This window comes from Equus asinus, chromosome 15 (genome assembly GCF_041296235.1).
Source record: "Equus asinus isolate D_3611 breed Donkey chromosome 15, EquAss-T2T_v2, whole genome shotgun sequence".
NCBI lineage: Eukaryota > Metazoa > Chordata > Mammalia > Perissodactyla > Equidae > Equus > Equus asinus.
In genome coordinates this window covers 24,109,130-24,128,226 of record NC_091804.1, presented here as the reverse complement: position 1 = coordinate 24,128,226, position 19,097 = coordinate 24,109,130, and the positions used below count along the sequence as shown (strand labels likewise).

The following is a 19,097-nucleotide window of genomic DNA, read 5'->3' as shown; positions in this document are numbered from 1 at the left end:
CATCAAATCCCCACCGCCTGTCCTGACCACTCCGTGGACAGGATCTGGACCCAGCAGGAGGCTGCGGTGCCACCCGTGTCACCGGCACTCCCGCCAGCCTAAGAGGCAGCTCGGGCCCACTCACCTGCTTAAAGAGCTTGCTGTAGAGGACGTTGCACAGCGGGGTGCTGTGGGTCGTGATCTTCTCCCCGGCCTTCCCAGGCCCCTGGGTCTCTAAGTACCCTTTCAGGATCCCAATCTGCAGGGGTGGGGAGAGGGGCAGCAGCTGGGCAGGTAGAGGGCTCTGCCCTCAGTGACTGGCCCCCGGGAGAAACTCCCAACAAACGGACACCCAGACATCCTGACTGCACGCAGGCCTGGGCCCAGCAAGGCCCCACGGCTCTCAGCATGCCTGCTGATATGTACCTCTCACCTCTACTCCACAGGCCCAACTCTCAGAGAGTGGGGCTCCCAAACCCTAGTGTTCCTAGAACCCCAAAGTCCAAGTCCAAATTCCCTCCTATAACTTCTGAGAAGCATAAAGCCTCAATCTGATATCCCCTCCTCCAGGAAGCCTTCCCTGACTACCCTGCCCCAGGCTAGGCTAAGGATCCTATCTCTGTGCTCCATGAAGCCCCTAGCACACATCTCCATCATAACACATAGCATTTTCTGCTAAAATTATCTGTTCTCCTTCTATCAGCTGAGTTCCTCGAGAGATGGGACAGTGTCTAATTAATATATTCTCTGCTTCTGACAAAGAGCAGGGGATTGACATTTGATGACTTGAAATGAACTTCAAAGGTCCATTTAATTCAACAAATGCCGGCAGCCAGCCCAGCACTCAGCAGAGATGAAGGAATCCACAACCTCCCTTCTCAAGAAACCTGCCGTCTGGGGGACAGACAGCCAAGGGCACAAGGATGACGTATGTGTCCCCTGACAGGGTGGCCTGGCCAACGGAGGGGACAAGGCCTTAGTGGGGCTACCCCTTCCTCTCAAACACAAATGACCCCCTCGTCCCCTTTCTAGACAGAACCTCCCCATCTTTTGGCAGCCCCCTGAGCTCCCATCTCGTCACAGGCCCCACCGCCACCTGGGACAGCCTGCCCCTGTGCTTCTCCCACTCTGTCCTGTCCTCTGGGACACATGGGCACCAGTGAGGTCACAGCACCCAGACGGTCTCCACACCTCATCTCTCCAGGTTCTCCTTCAGAGGGGCTGGTCGGGCCTGGGCCCTGCTTCCTGGAGCTCACGATTTGGCAGGAAAGAGAGTCATGTAGCCGCGAGAGGACACAGTTACAAAGGCCGCGATGGAAAGGAGGCACAGGGCCACTGGAGCTCAGAGGGGGCCACCTAACCCAGCCTGGGGGTCAGCGTGGGCTTCCAGGAGGAGAATCTAGGGCATGGACAGGGCGGGAAAGAGCAGAGAGAGCAGCAGCACAGAGGGTGACAGGCTGGGTGCCTACAAACGGTCTTCCAGGAAATCACAAGAGATGGGAGCCTCGGGCCAGGCCACAGGGTCTAGGAGTTTTGTCCTCATGTCATGAAGAGTAGACTCGGGAGGGACAGGATGCAACCAGCCCTCAAGCGCCCTCTGGGACGTCAGGCCCCAGCCACGGGGCCACCCTGTGTGCGCAGCCATGACCCGCCTCCTGTGCAGACTCACCGAATAGGTGCTGCAGATGAGGGTGTTGTCGTTCTTGTGGAAGTAGGCGCTGGTGATGGGGCAGTTTCCCAGGGCAAAAAGCTTCCCGCAGAAGGACTGGAGGCATATGTAGTCCTGCATGTCCCACACGCGGATATTCTGGGCGTGGGACACAGGCAGAGAGGCCGAGAGTGGATCCTTGGGGATGCGGCCAGCACCTGAGGCCTCGGGGAGCTCCCGGGAGCAGGACCAGGGGTACACAGTGCAGGCACTTCCAACACACCCCCACTGCACTGTGTCTGCCACAATCACAGCTCTACGACAGGGACGCTGCCTTAGGCTCAGGTGAGGAAACCGAGGCACAGTTCCACCCCAGCCTTCCCCCAGGGCCTCTCCCCTACTTGAGCAGCTGCGCTCAGTGGCCAAGGATGAAGACCAAGCAAGCCCGCATGCACCCCTGCAGACCCTCACCAGCTCCCGCTCCCGCTTCCCTCCAGTAAAGCCAGGCAGGACACAGAGTGTGGCTACCAACATCACTGCCAAAAAGGCCCACCTGTCCCCAGAGTAGCCCCCTGGAGTTCATCCCGAGTTGAAGAACTGTCCCTAGAGAGGCCCCATCTCCATGCTCCTCACTGCTCAGAGGCATCGGCAGGGAGCTGGAAAGGGCACAGACTCGGGGTTGACCAGAATCGAGTCTGCAGCCCAGCTCCGCCTAGCATTGACCGGGAAGATTTTAGCAAGTCTGTGCCTGTCCCCCGACCCCTCCAGCCTCAACTCCCTCATCAGAGGGGAGGATGCCCGGCTCCCAGGGCTGCCAGGGGAATTCGAGACAATGGGAAGTGTGAGGATGCGGTGGGAGGGTGGCCTGGGTAACCCAAGGGCCCTGCCAACTCTCCATCTACGGAGCCCCAGAAGACACCAACTTGTCCCCTGACGGAGGGCCTTGGAGCTGCTGGCCTGCATCCCCACACCGGCCAAAACGCCCGAGCAGCCCAGCAAAGGGGGCAGTACCTGAACCAATAGCTGCAGAAGAGCAACGCAACGGGGCCTGAGCAGGGGAGCCTCGGACACTGAGAAGGGGCCACTGGGAGGGCCGAGAGGGGCAAGTCTGTGTGTGTGTGGGGGGAGGGAGGGAAGGGCTCACAGGGACTGTGCACCGACTGTGAGCCAGGCACACGCTGCTCTTTGCCACCAGCTCTCCTCCAAACCACGCAACAACCCATTCCAGGGATGAGACTGAGGCTCAGAAAAGGGAAGGGCCCTGCCCAGAACCAGAATGGAAAAAGCCAGGCTGGGCTACGTGGGAACCCAGCTCTGGTGGGCTGCTCAAGGCTGGGCTCAGGCCTCTACCGGGGGCTGTTGGAGACCCAGGGCCCCCTCATGGTGGTTCCACCTAGGGCACTTCCCTCTGGGCCTTAGGCCAGGAGCGGGACCATGGACAGGGAGGCCACACCATTTCCCCAGGCCTCAGGCTCCTGCCAACTGCTGGCCACATGGCTGGCCAAGGTAGATCATTAGCCCTGGGCCAGCATCTTTCCGGGGACGCTGTGGGGGGCATAAGGGCCATGCTCCACAAGGGGGGCACCTTGTCCTTGGAGACACTGAGGAGGATGCTGCTGTTCTGGCTGTTCACAAGGATGTGCGTCACTGAGGTCTGATGCCCCTTCATCAGCCACACAGGCTTTTTCGAAAAGAAGGGGTTCCACAGGCGGATGAGAGGATCATAGCCACCGGTCACTGGGGTCAAAAATGGGTATCAGCCACGGGGGGGCCTACCCTTCTCCTGGGGCCAGACCTCAGACCCCAGCCAGGCTTGGCAGATGGGGGGGCATCGCTGTGACCCCTCCCCCTCCTGCACCACCCCCTCCAACACGCCACACAGAGCCCGTGTCACCACATCACACCCGCACCCATGAGTGGGACCGGAGAGGTAGGAGAGGAGGCCGGACACCGCACGGCCTCCTCCTCAGCTCTGATGGTCCCCGAGCCCCTAGCGGCCCTCACCTCAGCCCCGCCAGGCCAGCCGCTGCTGCGTGACATGGAGATTACTTACCCAGGAAGTTCTTGTCTGGGCAGTAATCGAAGCAAAGAATTCCTCTTCTCAAGTTCAGCACTGAAAACCTACAACAGCAAAGAGGGAAGGCCGAGGGCTGGGAGCAGTGGCCTCAGGGAGTCTCTGGGCCTGGGGAGGAAAGGAGCTGGAGGCAGGGGCCTGGGAGGAGCAGCCCCAGAAATCCTGACCAGGCTCACCCTGCCGCCACGCCAGGGCCCAGCACCGCAGGCAGAGTGGCAGCCGTGGGTCTCGGCCCAAAGCCAGCAGCTCGAGGAGAAGGCACCCACCTCTCGCCTGTAGGGGAAAGCAGCCCCCAAAACAGGAGCCGCTCCCCACAGGTGTAACACATTGGCCTCATTCCAAGGGCAAACTTAACTTTATCTGCACCTCACCTACACCGGAACAGGTGTCCCCAACCCATGACACAAATCAAAAAAAGGGGAGGGCGTTCCAAGGGCCAGGGGCAAGGGCAGAAGGCTCCTGGGTGCCCCTGCTCCGGGCTGGCCCCATGCTGGGTGTCCCTGCTCCGGGCTGGCCCCATGCTGGGTGCTGCTCCTGTGTCACCTGGACCCCTCCCACAACCCTGAAGAGTGTCATCAGCCCTGTGCCACGATGAGGACACAGAAAGGAGAAGTTAAGGAGCTTGCCCAAGGTCACATGGCTGGCAAGATGGGGGTCAGGATTCAGACCCAGGGTGGGCATGACAGGAAGAGGCAGAAGGCTCAGCAACTGGTGCTCCAGGAAAGGAAGAGGTGAGGCTGGGAGGGCCAGGGTGATTCTGGGAAGCCAGCGGCCCTCACAGGTCCAAGGGCCCTGGAAGCTCTGTGCCTTTGCACATGCTGTTCCCTCTTATCCACACATCCTGTCCTGCCAGCTCCTTCTGCTCAAACTCTCTTCAGAACTCCACTCAAAGGCCCCAGCTGTAGGGACTCCAGCCCTCTAATGCAGCATGCCCCACTGAACCTGCCCCTGCACTGGCTCCTCTGCCACTCCCGTGGCCTGAGCCCGTTGCCTGGGCATCATCCTGGAGGCTCCCTCTCCCGCACTTTCAGCATCCAGCTGGGCCCCAAGTCCCTTGCCCACATCCCACCACAGCGCTGACCTCTGCTTAGGACAGACCCCTTCATCTGTGTCAGCCTCCCAGGGGTCTCTCAACCTCCAGTCTTGATCCCTCTCCAGTCTGCTCTCCCCTCCACAGCCAGAAGGATCCCTCTAAAAACCAAACTTCAGGAAGAACATATCGAATACATGTATTTCATTTATTGTCCAACCAGATACATCTCCCTCCATGCGTACGAGTGCAGAGAAATATTCTGGAAGAATGGTCACAAATGCATTACAAGAAATTATTTCGGGCTGGCTGACTCATTCATTTGACAAACATTTACTGGCTCCTACGCCCTTCCAGGATGGCCAGAGGCGTAGATATGATGCCCCTGCCTTCACAGAGCTTTCCTTCAGGAGGGAAGCAGCACGAGCAAGTAAAGGAACAGAGAGACAGGGAGATGGACCTTTACAATCACGGCCAATCCTGCAGGGCATAAACAGGTGGCTTTGACAGGACAGCTGAAGGAGACCAGGTCTGCAGATGACTGCTGTGCAGGGAAGGGACTGGAAGGTCAGAGAGGACACAGCAAAGGCCATGGCAAGCAGTCCAGGTGGGAGATGATGGTGGCTTTACCTAGGTGGTGGTGGCAGACATGAGAGAAGGGGGAAAGCAGGGGAGATGCAGTGGGTCACTCCATTCCTCCCCAGTTCCTCCATCAGAGTCACTGTTGGCTCCAACCACCTGAGGAACTCATCTCAGTCTGGCTTCCAGGAAGCCAGACGCTGAGGCCCACACTGCCTTGGAGGCAGAGTTTGGGGTGGCAATGCCAGACCCCACTTGCAGAGGCCACGCCCCGAGGTCATTGCCAGGAACAGGAGACCAGCAAGCAGTCAATGGTGCCACCTGCTGGCCAATGTGTGTACTGCATTCAGGCAAGAAGGAAGGGTGCGGTGCGCCATACAGCCAACCTGCCCCCAGACTGTATATCAGGTCCCCCCATCTCCACTCCACTGGCCGGCTCCAGGCCACCATCATACGTAGCCTGAGTTATTACAATGGCGTCCACACTGGTGTCCCTGTCGCCACTCCTGTCCATGTACACTCTGCTTGCAACAGAGCAGCCAGAGGGGTGCTCCCACACATCAGACCTCACAGTTGCTCTGCTCAAAATCATCTTAGAATCTTGTTTATATCCTATTTCAAATATTGTAAAAAGACATTTTGAGACATTTGGGGGAAGATTAACTTGGACTAGGTACTAGTGATATTAAATCATTATACTATTTTCTCTACTTTTGTGTCTGAAATTTTTCATAATAAAAATGTTTAAAACACAAAAACAAAAAAAAACAAGAGCACATGAGACAAAGAAGAGCAATGCAAAGGCCCTGGGGCAGGAGCATGCCTGAGCCACAGGGGGCCAGCGTGGCTGAAGTGGGAAGGGGGAAGAGGTGAGATGAGGAAGGCAGCAAGCCAGACCACAGAGGCCCCACGAACATGGTGAGGTGATCCCCCTGATGCCCTCCTGCCACTGACACCCAATAAAGCAAGAAGCTGAATGAAACACATCGCAGACGTGAGGTCCTACTACCACCAAAGCAGAGAGGCGAACCTCAGCAAACCAGCTCCAAGCAAGATCCTGAACCCTGTCCCACTCACAGCACTGAAGACAAGGCCGAAATTTGCCCACCGCCGCGGACATTCTCCAAGGCGCCGCCTCCACCCTGCAGTGAGTTCCTGGACTTGGACGGCAATGTGCAGAGTCCTCTTTGGTTAACAAGACACTGGACATACAATGAGGCCTGGGACACAACCCCAGGTCAAACGTCTGCTCCAAGACAGGCACCTCCCCTCCCTAAGCCGCAAGTTTCCCATCTGTAAGCTGAGGGGTTGCACTAAACTAGCCCTACCATTCCAGGTGTGAGCTTCCCTCTGGAAAACAACTGGGACAGAAAAGGACAGACGGAGATGGGGCCTGAATGGCTCTCAGTCTCCTCAATGTGCCTCACCCAGTTGCTCCCCCAGCATGGGTCTCAAATCTCCTGCTCTTCCCCCAAGACGTGCCTGAGGCTGCAGCTCATGATTCGGCTGCTCAGAGCAAAATGTCACAGACCCAAAGGCTCCCGAGGGTAAAGACCTGAACAGGAGGAAGATGCAGAGGAGGGAAGGAATCCTTAGGAGGAAAAACATACCGTGAAAGGCATAGTGACAGGTCCCCCTGACCAGATGAAGCAGGGCCTTCGGTAACAGAGTGAGCCAGTGGGGACTGGATAACGGCAGGGGGGCCACAGGACTCCAACTATATTTATAACATTTTAATTTGTTACAGGGACAATGTACGCATATTTCCTCGTGTGACTAATAAGAAAAAAGAAAGAAAAGGAAAAAATTCACTCCAGGGTAGAGGACTCGAGAATGAAGGAAATAGATGACAAGTGTCTCCACAGAACAAATGCCCCCATTACTGAACACAAGCTATGTACACATTCACTCGCATAACCCTTGAGGGAGTGACCTAAGTGCGTTCTCACGCCCTTTGACAGAGGAAGAAACTGAGGCTCACAGAGGGGAAGTGACTTGCATTCATTCCTTCATTCAGGAAACGCTTTTTTTTTTTCTAAAGATTGGCACCTAACAACTGTTGCCAATCTTTTTTTTTTTTTTTCTGCTTTTTCTCCCCAAATGCCTTCAGTACATAGTTGTATATTTTAGTTGTGGGTCCTTCTAGTTGTGGCATGTGGGATGCCACCTCAGCGTGGCTTGATGAGCAGTGCCATGTCCGTGCCCAGGATCCAAACCAGCAAAACTCTGGGCCACCGAAGTGGAGCGTGTGAACTCAACCACTCGGCCACGGGGCTGGCCCCAGGAAACACTTTTTGACTGCCTACTTTCACTACGTCCCAGCTTCTATGCTGAGTTTTGCAGATAAATTGGCGGGCGAAAGAGGCCTATGATATTTTTGCCACTGGTGGCAATGCCAGAATGATGGTTAAAACCAACTCCAGAGGCCACCTTCTAACCAGCACACCCACCGTGGACCCGGAGGACACGCGTGCTTCCTCAGACCAGGCATGATCCGCAGGACTCTGCCCTGCGCACAGGACATGCCACCGTCCTGGGGGTGGCCACTCTCAGCAGGAATGAAGCCAGCTCCCTGGAGGCACTGTCACCACCCGCCCCCGCCCAGCCCTACCACCCCAGCCTGGAGAGACGTGCGCTTACTTGGGATTCTCGGGGGCTTTGGATGGCAATATCGTCAGCACCAGAGAGGACTTCTCAATGGCTGAACAGGAGGCCACCAGGTTCAGCTGGGGGATGAACTTGACCTGTTGGCACCAGTTGGGATGCAGAGCCTGGGAAGAGAGCAGCGGTGGTGGGAGACCCAACCCACGGACAGCCTTCAGGCCTGTTCCCCAGAACACAGCAAGTGCTGGGGGCCGACCGGGCCCGGAGATCGCCGAGCCCAACGCCCTTCTGCCGACTACAGCTCTGACGAAGTGATCTGACCCTGCAGTCCTACACCAGGTCCTGCGACCAGGGGGGTGTGGCCATTGCTTCTCAGTGAAAGGGCTTAAAAGTACTTAAGGCTGCTGCTTGTGAAATCTTGCTTATAAGTTGGAGGACAGGCAAGGTCAGGCCCAGACCAGTACTGTCTGTCAGCCCACCCAAGGGGAAGGAAAGATGAACTGCAGTCTGCCTAGTCCACAGTCTCTGCATCCACGGGGGCCCCAGCACAGAGTGGCCAGTGCCCCCAGCCCCACCGCTCCCTCCATGTTTGTCCATGTTTGAAGGTGGTCTGCTCCCAGAGCCTGCAGTGCAGGAGAACATTATCTGCTGCAACTTGGGCCACAAAAGGCTGAGACCCACAAGGCAAGGGGCTCTGCACTGGAGCTCCAGCTCTGTGGTCTGGCCCAGGCTCGGCCTCCCAACCCAGAGATCTCCTCTCTGGGACAAGAATGGAGGAGGTGAGGTGGGGGCTGACCAGGCTCTGAGCTGGGTTTCACAGGCACTGTCTCACCCAGAGTCTGTCATTGTGAAGGCAGAATCCAAGGCCCTGCACGGAACCGGGGACACTTAGCAACTCGGAGGGAAAACCAAGGCCAAGATGAGATGCCCACAGAAGGTGGAAAAGAAGGCGGGCTAGGGTGTGACTCTTCCTGAGAGGGTCCCAGGGCCTGAATGATCCAACCTGCTCGAAAAGAAGCATTTATGGGTTTTGGACCACTCAACTTGGACTGCCCTGAGTGTCAGATTCATTCATTCACACATGCGTTCGTTTGTTCAACAAATGCACTGGGAGCCCACTTACACCAGGTGCTATTTCAGGCACTGGGACAGAACAGAGAACACCACACACTAAGTGCCTGTCCTCAAGGAGCTGTCAATCTCCTGGAGGTGACAGGATGAGAAACCACTGGAGGGACAATACAAAGTTGGGAGGTGGTAAGCTGTGATATTGTGATTTATAATTAGAAACATATATTTGGTGTCTGTCCCTGTTCCTGGCACAGAGCTCCTAAAACCCTTGGAATGTCCTAAGTGATGAGAGCAATAAAGGTGTCTTGATATTCCTAACAAAGCTCTTTCAACCACACCTGAGTTTATGTTAATGAGGTGGCTTTTAGAAAGCACCTGAGGATGGGGGCTGGCTGCCAGTGGAGCCAACCACGTGATAGAGGGCTGGAACTTTCCATCCCACTCCCTGAGCTCTGGGGAAGGGGAGAGGGCCTGGAGGTCAAATCCATCTCCATTGGCCAATGATTTAATCAATCATGTCTATGTAATGAAGCCCCCCAAAACCCCAAAAGGACAGGATTCAGAGACCTCCTTGGCTGGTGAACACGTAGAGATTTGGGGAAAGGGGTGCACCCAGAGAGCATGGAAACCCCATGCCCCTTACCACATACATTGCCCTACACATCTCTTCCATCTGCCTGTTCCTAAGCTGTATCTTTTTATAATAAACTGATAATCAAGTAAGTAAAATGTTTCTCTGAGTTCTATGAGCCGCTCTAGCAAATTAATCGAACCCAAAGAAAGCATCGTGGGAACCTCTGATTTACAGCCAGTCGGTCAGAAGCAGAGGGGACAACCTGGACTTGTGATGGCATCTGGAGTGGAGGGCAGCCTTGTGAGAATGAGCCCATGACTGTAGAATCTGATGCTATCTGTGGGTAGACAGCGTCAGAATTGCGTTCAATTGTAGGACACCCAGCTGGGGTCGAAGAATTGCTTGGTGATATGAAAAATAAACACACATTGTCATGGTGTCAGATCCTATAAGTGCTGGAGGGTGAAGGCATATAGGCAGAGGAGGCGGCAGAGCTGTTCCAGGCTGGTTGGTTAGGGACCTAAAGGAAGCAGGGAGACCAGCATATAGGTACATAGGGAAGAGCACGGCAGCCTGAAGGCCCAGCATGTGTCAAGGCCCTGAGGTTGAAAGGGGCTTTGTGTGTTGAGGGAATAGCAAGGCTGCCTGCATCTCTACAGCAGAGGAGAAGATAGGTAGAAAGCAAGACCCAGAACAAGTGAGGGGCCAGATCGCCTCGTGTCCTGATGGTCATAGTAAACACTTGAAATTTTGTTCCAAACATGATGAGAAGCTACCGGGGGGTTTTGAGCAAAGGAGTGACATTGATGAGGATTTTAGGCTGGTTACTTTTAAAACTGCAGATGAGAAGCAGGCTCCGAGGACTGGAATTTTGCTTGCCCTTTTGAGAGACATTTGCATTTGTGAAGGAAGGGGGGATGACCTTGTAGGGACCTGAAATTGGCCACCCCAAGATATGTCTCTTTGGCATGGGGATTCTTTTGGGCTGATTGCTTTTGATAAACTGGGACAGGGAGGGAAGCTCTGGGGAATGGAACTTGCCCTTGTTGGGACACATTTACGTTTGTAAGGTAAATCTCTATCTGTAAAAGGTGCCTCCCTCTCTGTACCAGGAAGAAGAAGAGACATGACCTTATCCCTAGAAACTCTTAATGGAGAAGGCAAGAACTTAAGTTGGTTGCTGTCTGGCAATCTCATGTAACTGATTTAGGGTGGTGGCTTCTGACCTTTACTTATTCCGATTTGATTCTTGTCTAAAAGTCATGGGATCACCGAACAACCAGACCCCACCTGCACTGATACCATTTTAACTTTTTTTCATGTTCTTTCCTTTGTCTTGTAAAGAAATGATTCACATACCCATGCCTTATAAAATTAGCCCTAACCCTCATCTCGGGGCAGCAGCAGGAGCTCTGACTGCCCGTGGGTCCTGTCCCCACGCACCAGCTCTGCCTGCCCATGGGTCCTGTCCCCATGCTATTCTACACTATTCTCTAAATAAAAGAGCACTCCTGCCAGATCTTGAGAGTCTAAGAAATCTTTCTTTCTACTCCTCGGCTCACCGACCCTGCATCAACATGACTGTATTTGTATCTGATCATTCTCCTGACTGCTGGAGAAAGCACACGGGGAAATAGCTGGAAGCCACAGCAGCCATCCAGTTGCAAGGCAAGTTGTGCCGGGACCACGGCCCTTCGGGACACGTATGTCTTCTGCAGAAAGAGCCAACAGGATCCAGCAGCCGCCTTGACCCGGCTCCCAGAGGTCAAGCCTCAAGGCCTAAATCAGAACCCAGGGGACAAATGCACTCCCTGCATGTATTTTGAGTGGCGTGTGTACAGACAGTTACCATGGTAACAGGCTATAGAAAGATACAACTCACCTTCAGTCGGTAACTTCTGTGCAAAGGGGACTTCTCATTTAAGAGCTTCTGCGTGGAAACCTTGATCCCCTGATCTGAGAGGAGGAAAATTGAGGTCCACATCACCAGCTCTCCCCCTTTGCCAGACAAGCAGTCTCAGAAGACACTTGAGTTGGTTGGCAACTCCCGAGCGTCTGAAAGGGCTTTTCCATTCAAATGCTCGTTCAAGCCTCAGTGTCCTGGTGAGTTCAGTGGGGTGAACTCAACACCCAGAAAACAGACGGGGCAGATGAACACTGCTGCCCAGAGCCCCCCGCCAGCTCATGGCAGAAGTGGAGCCACATTCCGGGTCTCTTCCCTCTCCGTAGCTGCTGCGACCTAGACCAGCAGTGCTCCATTAGGGAGACCCAGCTCTGCTGGAGTGGACAACGAATTGAGACCCTAGGCTCTGTTCATTCTGAAAATACTCATTTGGGAGTTTGCCATCATGCTTCAAACTACATGCCCCGTCTTCCAGAAACTCACAGTCCAGGAGGGAGAAGTTGCGCATGTGCGTCATAGAGCAAGCGTGCCGGGAGAAAGCAAGCGCTGAGCTCAGCCTCACCTCAGGCCTGGGGGGCTGAGTCTCCTGGCTGTGGAACCGCCCACGGCAGGCAGCTGAGGAGCCCCCAGGGAAAGCACTAGCAGGCCCCTGGTGCCAGCTGGATGGGCGGTGTCAGCAGTGACAGGGGACAAGCATGGGCCTGCCTTCAGAAGGGAGTTAGGGACGTAGGTCAGAGGGGCGGGGCAGTCTGGGCTCCAGTCTGAGAGAAACTCCCAGGCAAAATGGAGACAAGAGAGGAGCCCATCTGGGGACTTATGTCAAGCGCACGAATGCTGCAGGTCACCTCCCCATCTTGCAAGAGCAGGAGGAAGCTTGAGAAGGAAGTCCCAAGGGGGTGGAGAGTTGCTCAAGGTCACTAAAGTAGGGGGGGGTCTGCACGGGCACAGGCTGGAGGAAGCTTAGTTCCTCTGCTCTGCGAGCCTGCTGGCCTGCCTGCCGCTCCCACTGGACCAGGAGGCCCAGGAGGGCAGGGGAGACAGTCACCAGCACTTACTGTGTGCTTCACACTGCACTCTCTCCTTGTACCTTACAGTGAAACTGTGAATTGATTACGCTCATCCCTATTTGAATCAGGAAACTGAGGCACAGAGAGGTTAAGCAACTGGCTCCAGGTCACAGAGCTGGTCTGTCCAACTCCTGCCAAGTTAATACACTGCTGGGCCCACCTTGTCTTTATGTGGCTTGGAAGGACTCCCAACCAACATTCCAGCTTCATCGGCCGCCGCTCTGATTTCCCATCCAACACTCAGCTCAAAGACCACCACAACCACCCACGCCAATTCCCAGGGTGGTGCAGAGAGACCAGGGTGCCGAGTCAGGGCAGAGCAGGCAGCAGGGGCAGAGGCTGATGAGGCAAGGACAAAGCAGGGAGCCAGCCCCTGCTGCATCCAGGGCAGAATGTGTTTCTGTGCAGCCAGTGGGGGATGCTGCCCCAAAAAGCTTGGCAGGAGGTGTCAGCAAGGCCCAGGAGCCCCTGGAAAGTATCCTGCTCAGAAACCCTGACTGGAAGCCCAAGGAGCCATTCTGGTGTCCTGGATGGAGGGGGAGGCAGTGTCCCTGTGGACTGGGGCCCCCAGTGGCCTGGGCCTCCTCAGGATGGATGTGGAGCAGCCTGGAGGCCAGACACTGTGCATCGAAGTCTCGATCCTGGACAGGGTCCAGCTCAGATGTGTCCCCAACTGCCGCAGGCCCCAAGGCCTCAGGATCTAGGGCCCCTGGCAGAGAAGCCCCAAACAGCATCCTTCAGCATGTAGTCAGTTTGGGATAGAGCCCAGCAGGTGGTTACAGTGCGGACACTGGGACAGACTGCCCGCCTCAGGCCTCAGCTGCCACTTGCCCACCGTGGGGCCTATGCAAGAGCTTCAGCCCTAACCCTCTGCTCCTCCTCTCCTAACAGACTGTGACAACAGCAGGGGTGCGGGACTGTAGGGGGTGATGCACCCAAAGCACTCAGCACACAAGTGCTCAGCGAATGTCGCTGTGCTTATTCACCTTCGCATGGAGCCAGGCTTTCCTTCAGGCCCCATCAAGCCCACCTCCAGGGCAGCCTCTCCACTCCCCACACCCCAAAGGCAGCACAGCGCCAAGGAGAGCAGAACTCTCCTCACAACCATGGAGGAGGTGAGTGCCATCATCCTAAGACCCAGAGAGGCTGAGTAACTTCCCCAGGGTCACACAGCTGGCACAGGTTCATCATCCTGGGATGAGGAGGGTCCCGAAGCCCCAGCCCTCAGCCCTCACCTGCACAACCTCCCATCTTCAGAAATTGCCCCTCTTCTCAGCCCCTCCTCGTCTCCTGCTGTCACCCCATCACCCCGTCTGTCTCCCACAGGCCACTCTGAGCTGCGTGTACAAGTGCACGGCTGCCTGAGCTTCTGAAGGAGCCAGGCTTCCCAGCAGCTCTGAGCAGGGAGGCAGGCAGAGGGCAGAGCACCTTGGGGCAGGCCTTCTCCACCCGTTCCCCAGCGTCTTAGCTACCCCATTTGGAGGCCTTGGGGAAGATCTGGGGGTTGAACAGCCCGTTGGTCACATTGTCGGAGGTGAAGACGAAGACGTTCCCTTTGGTGTCCCCATAGCAGAACACACCTCTGCTATAGTCAGACCTGCAGAAAGATGGAGACAGAGGCTGTGGAGCCGGCTGGGGCACCCAGCTGCAGTCCTGCACCCTGTCCCTGGCCTCCAGGGGCCTTCCTCCACCCAGGAGCGAGCACAGTTCCCACATGACTGTCCAGCCTTGCCTTCAAGAGCTGACTAACATGGGACCAGCCGCCCAGATCCAAACCATGGAGAACCAGGTCCGAAAGAAATCAGTATGTAAAACCAAAATAAATGAAACCCTGGTCCTCCAGCTGCTCTTTGTCAAGTCATCCCTACTGATGGACCATGATGTTCCCAGAGTCCTCAGCCACAGTGGGACAAGCCTCTGCCAGGGTTTGATGGCTGAGGTGGTGGGGGAGGGAGAGGAAGAGGAGCCGACGACGACTCTGAGGTCTGAGTGACCGTGAAAGGGGACCCCAAGAGAGAAGCAGCTTGCGGGGAGGAGAACACAGGCACACAGGGTGGGAATCTTTCCAGGGCTGTTTCCAGAGAGGCTTTCTGGGGGTCCCAAACCCCCCAAGTGATGTGGCTGCTGTCAAGACCCCACACCAGTCTCCCACGAGACTCACCAGTAGTCCATGACCAGGACACAGCTGTCCAGATCGATGAAGGTGAAGGCCGGGACACAGCTATGGTTACTGATATCAAAGAACTCTGCGGAAAAGACACAGGGAGGCACGCATGGAACTCACACCCACATCCCCGCCTCAGGGGTCTCTGGTGAGGACCAGCAGCCCCACTGCTCACTGCCCCGTGGTGTTCCTAGAGGGTTCTGATCCAGGCTCCTGGTTGGCTCACGGACAGATCTCTCCAAGCGCAAATGCGTGGCTCCCCACAGCCAAGAGCAGGCCTGGGGAGCCGCCAGGGACTCACCTATCCTCTGGTCAGTGGACGCAACGGCAACCAGGTTCATGTTGTGGAGACACACCATGTCGATGACCCACATACGCTGGTTGTGGAGCTGCTGGATCTTGTTAAGCTGGCCGGACGAAGAGCAGAGGGGACCCGGGCTGGGGAGGCTTGCCAGGAGAACACACCAGGAGCACAGGGTCCCCGTGAACTCTCTCCTGCTGCCCGAGGCCTTGGAGCCAGGAGTAGACCTGGTATGGAGCCCAGCGCTGCCACCAATGACCAATGATGGGGCCTTGGATAAACTCCCTAACCTCCCTGTCTCAGTTTCCACATCTGCAAAATGCGCTTAAAGAACACCCATCGTCACAACCCCTTTTTAGCACTTTGACAAGCTCATCAAAGTTTTAAATATGCATAGCTTGTGAGCTCGGGATCCATTTCCAAGATGCATCCATAGCTGCGTTCGCATGTTTTCACAGGGAAGTATATGCACGGGTGGACACTGCCACACGGCTATGACAGCAATAGGCCAGAGACCAGCTGCAAAGGACAGCTTACACAAATCCACACCACGGGACACCACCCAGGCATCAACAACGAGGGAGCTGTGTATGTATCAATAAAGAATCGTTGCCAAGATCTATTATTAAGTGAAAAAGCAAGGTGAAAAGCAGCATTATAACGTGCTACCATTTGTATATTTAAAAAGAAAGGGGGGGGTACAGGCTAGCCACGGAAGAGTGCCCCAAAACTGGTCACAGCAGTTGCTTCCAGGGAGAGGAATTAGCGTCTGGGAGGGGGAGACTGACTTTCCACTATCTGCCCCTCTGTGTGCCTGAATCTTTTCCCCCCAGTTATTATTGAGACATAATTGACATATAACACTGTATTCATTTTGGTTTTTGTCTGAATCTTTACCATCTGCTGGCATCACCTGGTCAAAGTGGCTTATTAAGGAGAAATCGTCCTGCCAGATTGTGAGGAATGAAAGATAGAGCATCTAGTGGCTGCTGGCACATGTAGGAGCTCAGCAGGCAGGGGGGCCCTTCTCTGTTCTAGTGCCACCTCGTGTAATGCTTGTGCAGACAGAATGTGAGCTGGCACTCTAGGCAGGGGATGCCACAAGCAAAGCACGTCAGCAGAAATGAGCTGCTGTGTCCAGGGAAGAGAGGCGGCCAGCCCGACAGGCTTGGGTTGGGGAGGCTGGGAGGTGAGTTAGGGAAGGATGCTAAGGAACTTGCATTTACTCCCTGAACAATGAGCGGGCTCTGAACTGAAGAAAGCAGAGGGTACGACCTGAGAAAGAAAGGTAGGGGTGTTCGAAGGCAGTTCCTCTAGGCGGAGATTCAGAAGGGATGGCAAAGGCAGGGCCAGGAAGTGGACTGTTCTGTCAGAACTCAGAGCACCAAGAGCAGAGGGGCCTGCGCTAATGGCTGGGGCAGTGACAACAGTGGACCAGGGCCCCCTGAGGCCCCTCTCCTGCCCATGGCTTGGGTCTAACCCACACACAATTGAAGTGACGGCAACGCCCATCGCCCCCATGTTCAGATGAGAAACTGAGAGCCCTAGGGAGTCTCAGCAACTTGCCCAAGGCTGCGCAGCCGCTTAGTGAAGCCCAGGCCCCACCCTAGACTCCGGGCTTTCCATCTGCGTGACTTGGGCATGCAGTGGGTGCTCATGGATGGTGCCTGATGGTTCACTCTTGCCAAAGCAGCCCCTCAAGGAAAGATGCCCAGGTTTGCTGGGCCTTCCAGGGGACCCTTCCTCTGTCCTCAGCCCTTCTGAGGTTTGGCCCTTGAGGGGCACTGAGGTGACCATATGGCAGCCACAACCAGGAGCTCAGGCTGCAATGTGCCCCAACCCCAACAAACACACAGAGAAAAAGAGGGTGGAGTGTGCCAGAAACCCCGGCCTCCGAAACATGGGTGTGCCTGCCCTCGGTCCTGGGCTGCCAAGTGCGTCCCACGGAGTCACTGGACCTCCACAGCCCTTAGTCTGCAGCCACGTGGGGGAGGGGACTACGCAGAATGCTCCTGCCCCAAGGGAGGATCCCCGAATCAGCCACCAAACACTCTGCAATGACACAGGCTTGTGAAAGCTTTCACGTGCTGGCAGCATTCTCAGTGAGCCTCTCATCTCGGGAGAGCTGTGCCCTCCTCCTTTGCTGGAGGATTCTGAACCGGCCTGGGAACACCAAGCACACTGTGGCTGGTTCTGAGTGTTTTATCACTTAGAGCGCTTGAAAGACAATGACGATGTCAGCTTCTGTTTATCGGGTGCTTGCTGTGTGCCTCACTCTGCTCCAAGGACGAGACATATATTGCGCCATTAAATCCTCCCACCAGCCCTGAAAGGGGGCACTGTCACTAACCCCATGTGACAGATGAGGAAACGAGGCACACAGTGCTCTACACTAACTTGTCCAAGGTCACAGAGTTGGAAGGGGTGCAGCCAGGCTCCAGAGCCCATGCTCACAGCCACTATGATTTCCCCTGGTCCAGGAAAGGACTTGAATCAGCCAAACTTGGCAATAGAGTGGGTGTGATGGGGAAAGGAAAGGAGGCTGCTGCCCAGCACAGGAGCTGTGGGGATATTGATGCCATTCACTGAGACAGGGGCACAGGAGAAGTAAGTCTGGTGGCAGGGAGGGCTGTAGTGACATTCTGTTGGGACAAACCGGGTTTGAGGCATCGGTTGGACAGCCTAGTGGAATGGACATCTAAGTGGGATCCTGCTTGCAGAGAGAAACCTGAGGCTCATAGTCCCACAGTGAAGCCAGAACCTGGACCCAGGAGCTATGACTGCAAGTGTGAGCTGCTTAGACCACGAGCCCCAAGAAGGAGCCCGCTCAGGGTGCAGGGTGCAAGGGCAGAGGCTCTCCGACCAGCCCATGTGTGCTCCCCATGTGGGCGCCACTCACCCTAAAGCAGTTGATCAGCACAAAGGACTCGGACCAGGACTGCAGGAACCCGTCCTTGGTGATGGTCAGGAAATACCCGGTCTTCTTGAACCGATGGATTAAAAACTCCACTTTCACAATCTCACTCCCATGATTCCTGTGGAAGGTAATGAGAGAGAAAAGGCCAATAAAAACAGAACAAAGCACAGAGGAAGATGGACAAAGCACAAGAGCAGCTTCGCTCACATGCACGCATGTGTGCGCACATGCACACCACCAAGGAAATCTAGCTGGCTCCGTGAGACGGGGCCACTGCCCCTCCTCTGAGGGGACTTCTATCATTATCTACGGGGACCCAAAGAAAAGGAGACCCAAGCTGATCTGAGATGGGGCTCCAAAAGCAGTAAGCTTCTTCTGTGAAATAGCCAGTCAGCTTCCTCAGGATGGCACGGGTCAGAGGAGACGAGAACAGAGGTCCTTTGCAAACCATCTTTTTTGGGAAAAACGGCCCACAGAAGGTGAGCGGAATGGGGCTTTTGACTGAAAACTGTAAAATAACACTGCTTTCAGCAACTGCTCTAGTGCTCCAGGGTAAGGGGGGGAATGAGGCCCAAGAATGAGATAAAAGTGGACAAGGGGACAGTAAGAAATTAGAGCCCTGAGTACCCAACTCTGCGTCTCCAAGGACACACACTGAGCCCAGCAAACAGCTCCTGGGGCCGACTTGGCCTTGCAGGAAGCCACATACAGCCTTCCCAGTTTCAGCGCCACCTTGCAGTGGCTTCTTTCCTGCCCCAAAGTTGGCTAAGCCAGCTATCTGGTTATTAAAGGGCACCGTGATTTTGACTTCCCAACACGTCAGAGCACACACTGTCCCACTTGATGTGCCCACACCTCTGGGTCCCAGCAGGGCAGGTAATGTCACCTCGCCTCACAGGGACCCAGGGGATAACCGTTTGCCTGGAGTTACATCCTGGTTACCAGCAGAGCAGCACTGAACCCAGGCAACTTGATCCCTACTCTAGCCAAAGCCCTTTCCCAGTGATCTGACCGGCAGCTTCAGGACAAGCCAGTCACTGTGCAACGCCACTGCGTCACAATCTCTGTAGAAGAGAGCGGAATCGGGCATCTGGACACTCCTCCCCCTCCTCTCCTCGGCCCAGAGCTCCATCCAGACCACGATGAATGTTCTCAGTCACCCTCTACTCGTCACTTCCAATTCTAC

General features: G+C 55.5%; 1 protein-coding gene across 5 annotated transcripts in view; it reads right to left on the bottom strand.

The window, feature by feature from the left end:
* The window catches only part of EFCAB8 (EF-hand calcium binding domain 8), a 65,610-nt gene that overhangs the window by 33,535 nt on the left and 12,978 nt on the right, over window positions 1–19,097 (bottom strand). For all 5 annotated transcript variants that reach the window (XM_014845076.3, XM_070485742.1, XM_070485743.1 and 2 more), the window contains 10 exons: window positions 17,894–18,029; window positions 14,995–15,100; window positions 14,691–14,775; window positions 14,002–14,126; window positions 11,442–11,515; window positions 7,951–8,081; window positions 3,681–3,748; window positions 3,213–3,364; window positions 1,649–1,786; window positions 125–238 (listed from right to left, as the gene is read on the bottom strand). In XM_014845076.3, the coding sequence (XP_014700562.2) occupies window positions 125–238; window positions 1,649–1,786; window positions 3,213–3,364; window positions 3,681–3,748; window positions 7,951–8,081; window positions 11,442–11,515; window positions 14,002–14,126; window positions 14,691–14,775; window positions 14,995–15,067 (960 nt within the window). In that variant the 5' untranslated portion in view covers window positions 15,068–15,100; window positions 17,894–18,029. The remainder of the gene's footprint in view (window positions 1–124; window positions 239–1,648; window positions 1,787–3,212; window positions 3,365–3,680; window positions 3,749–7,950; window positions 8,082–11,441; window positions 11,516–14,001; window positions 14,127–14,690; window positions 14,776–14,994; window positions 15,101–17,893; window positions 18,030–19,097) is intronic.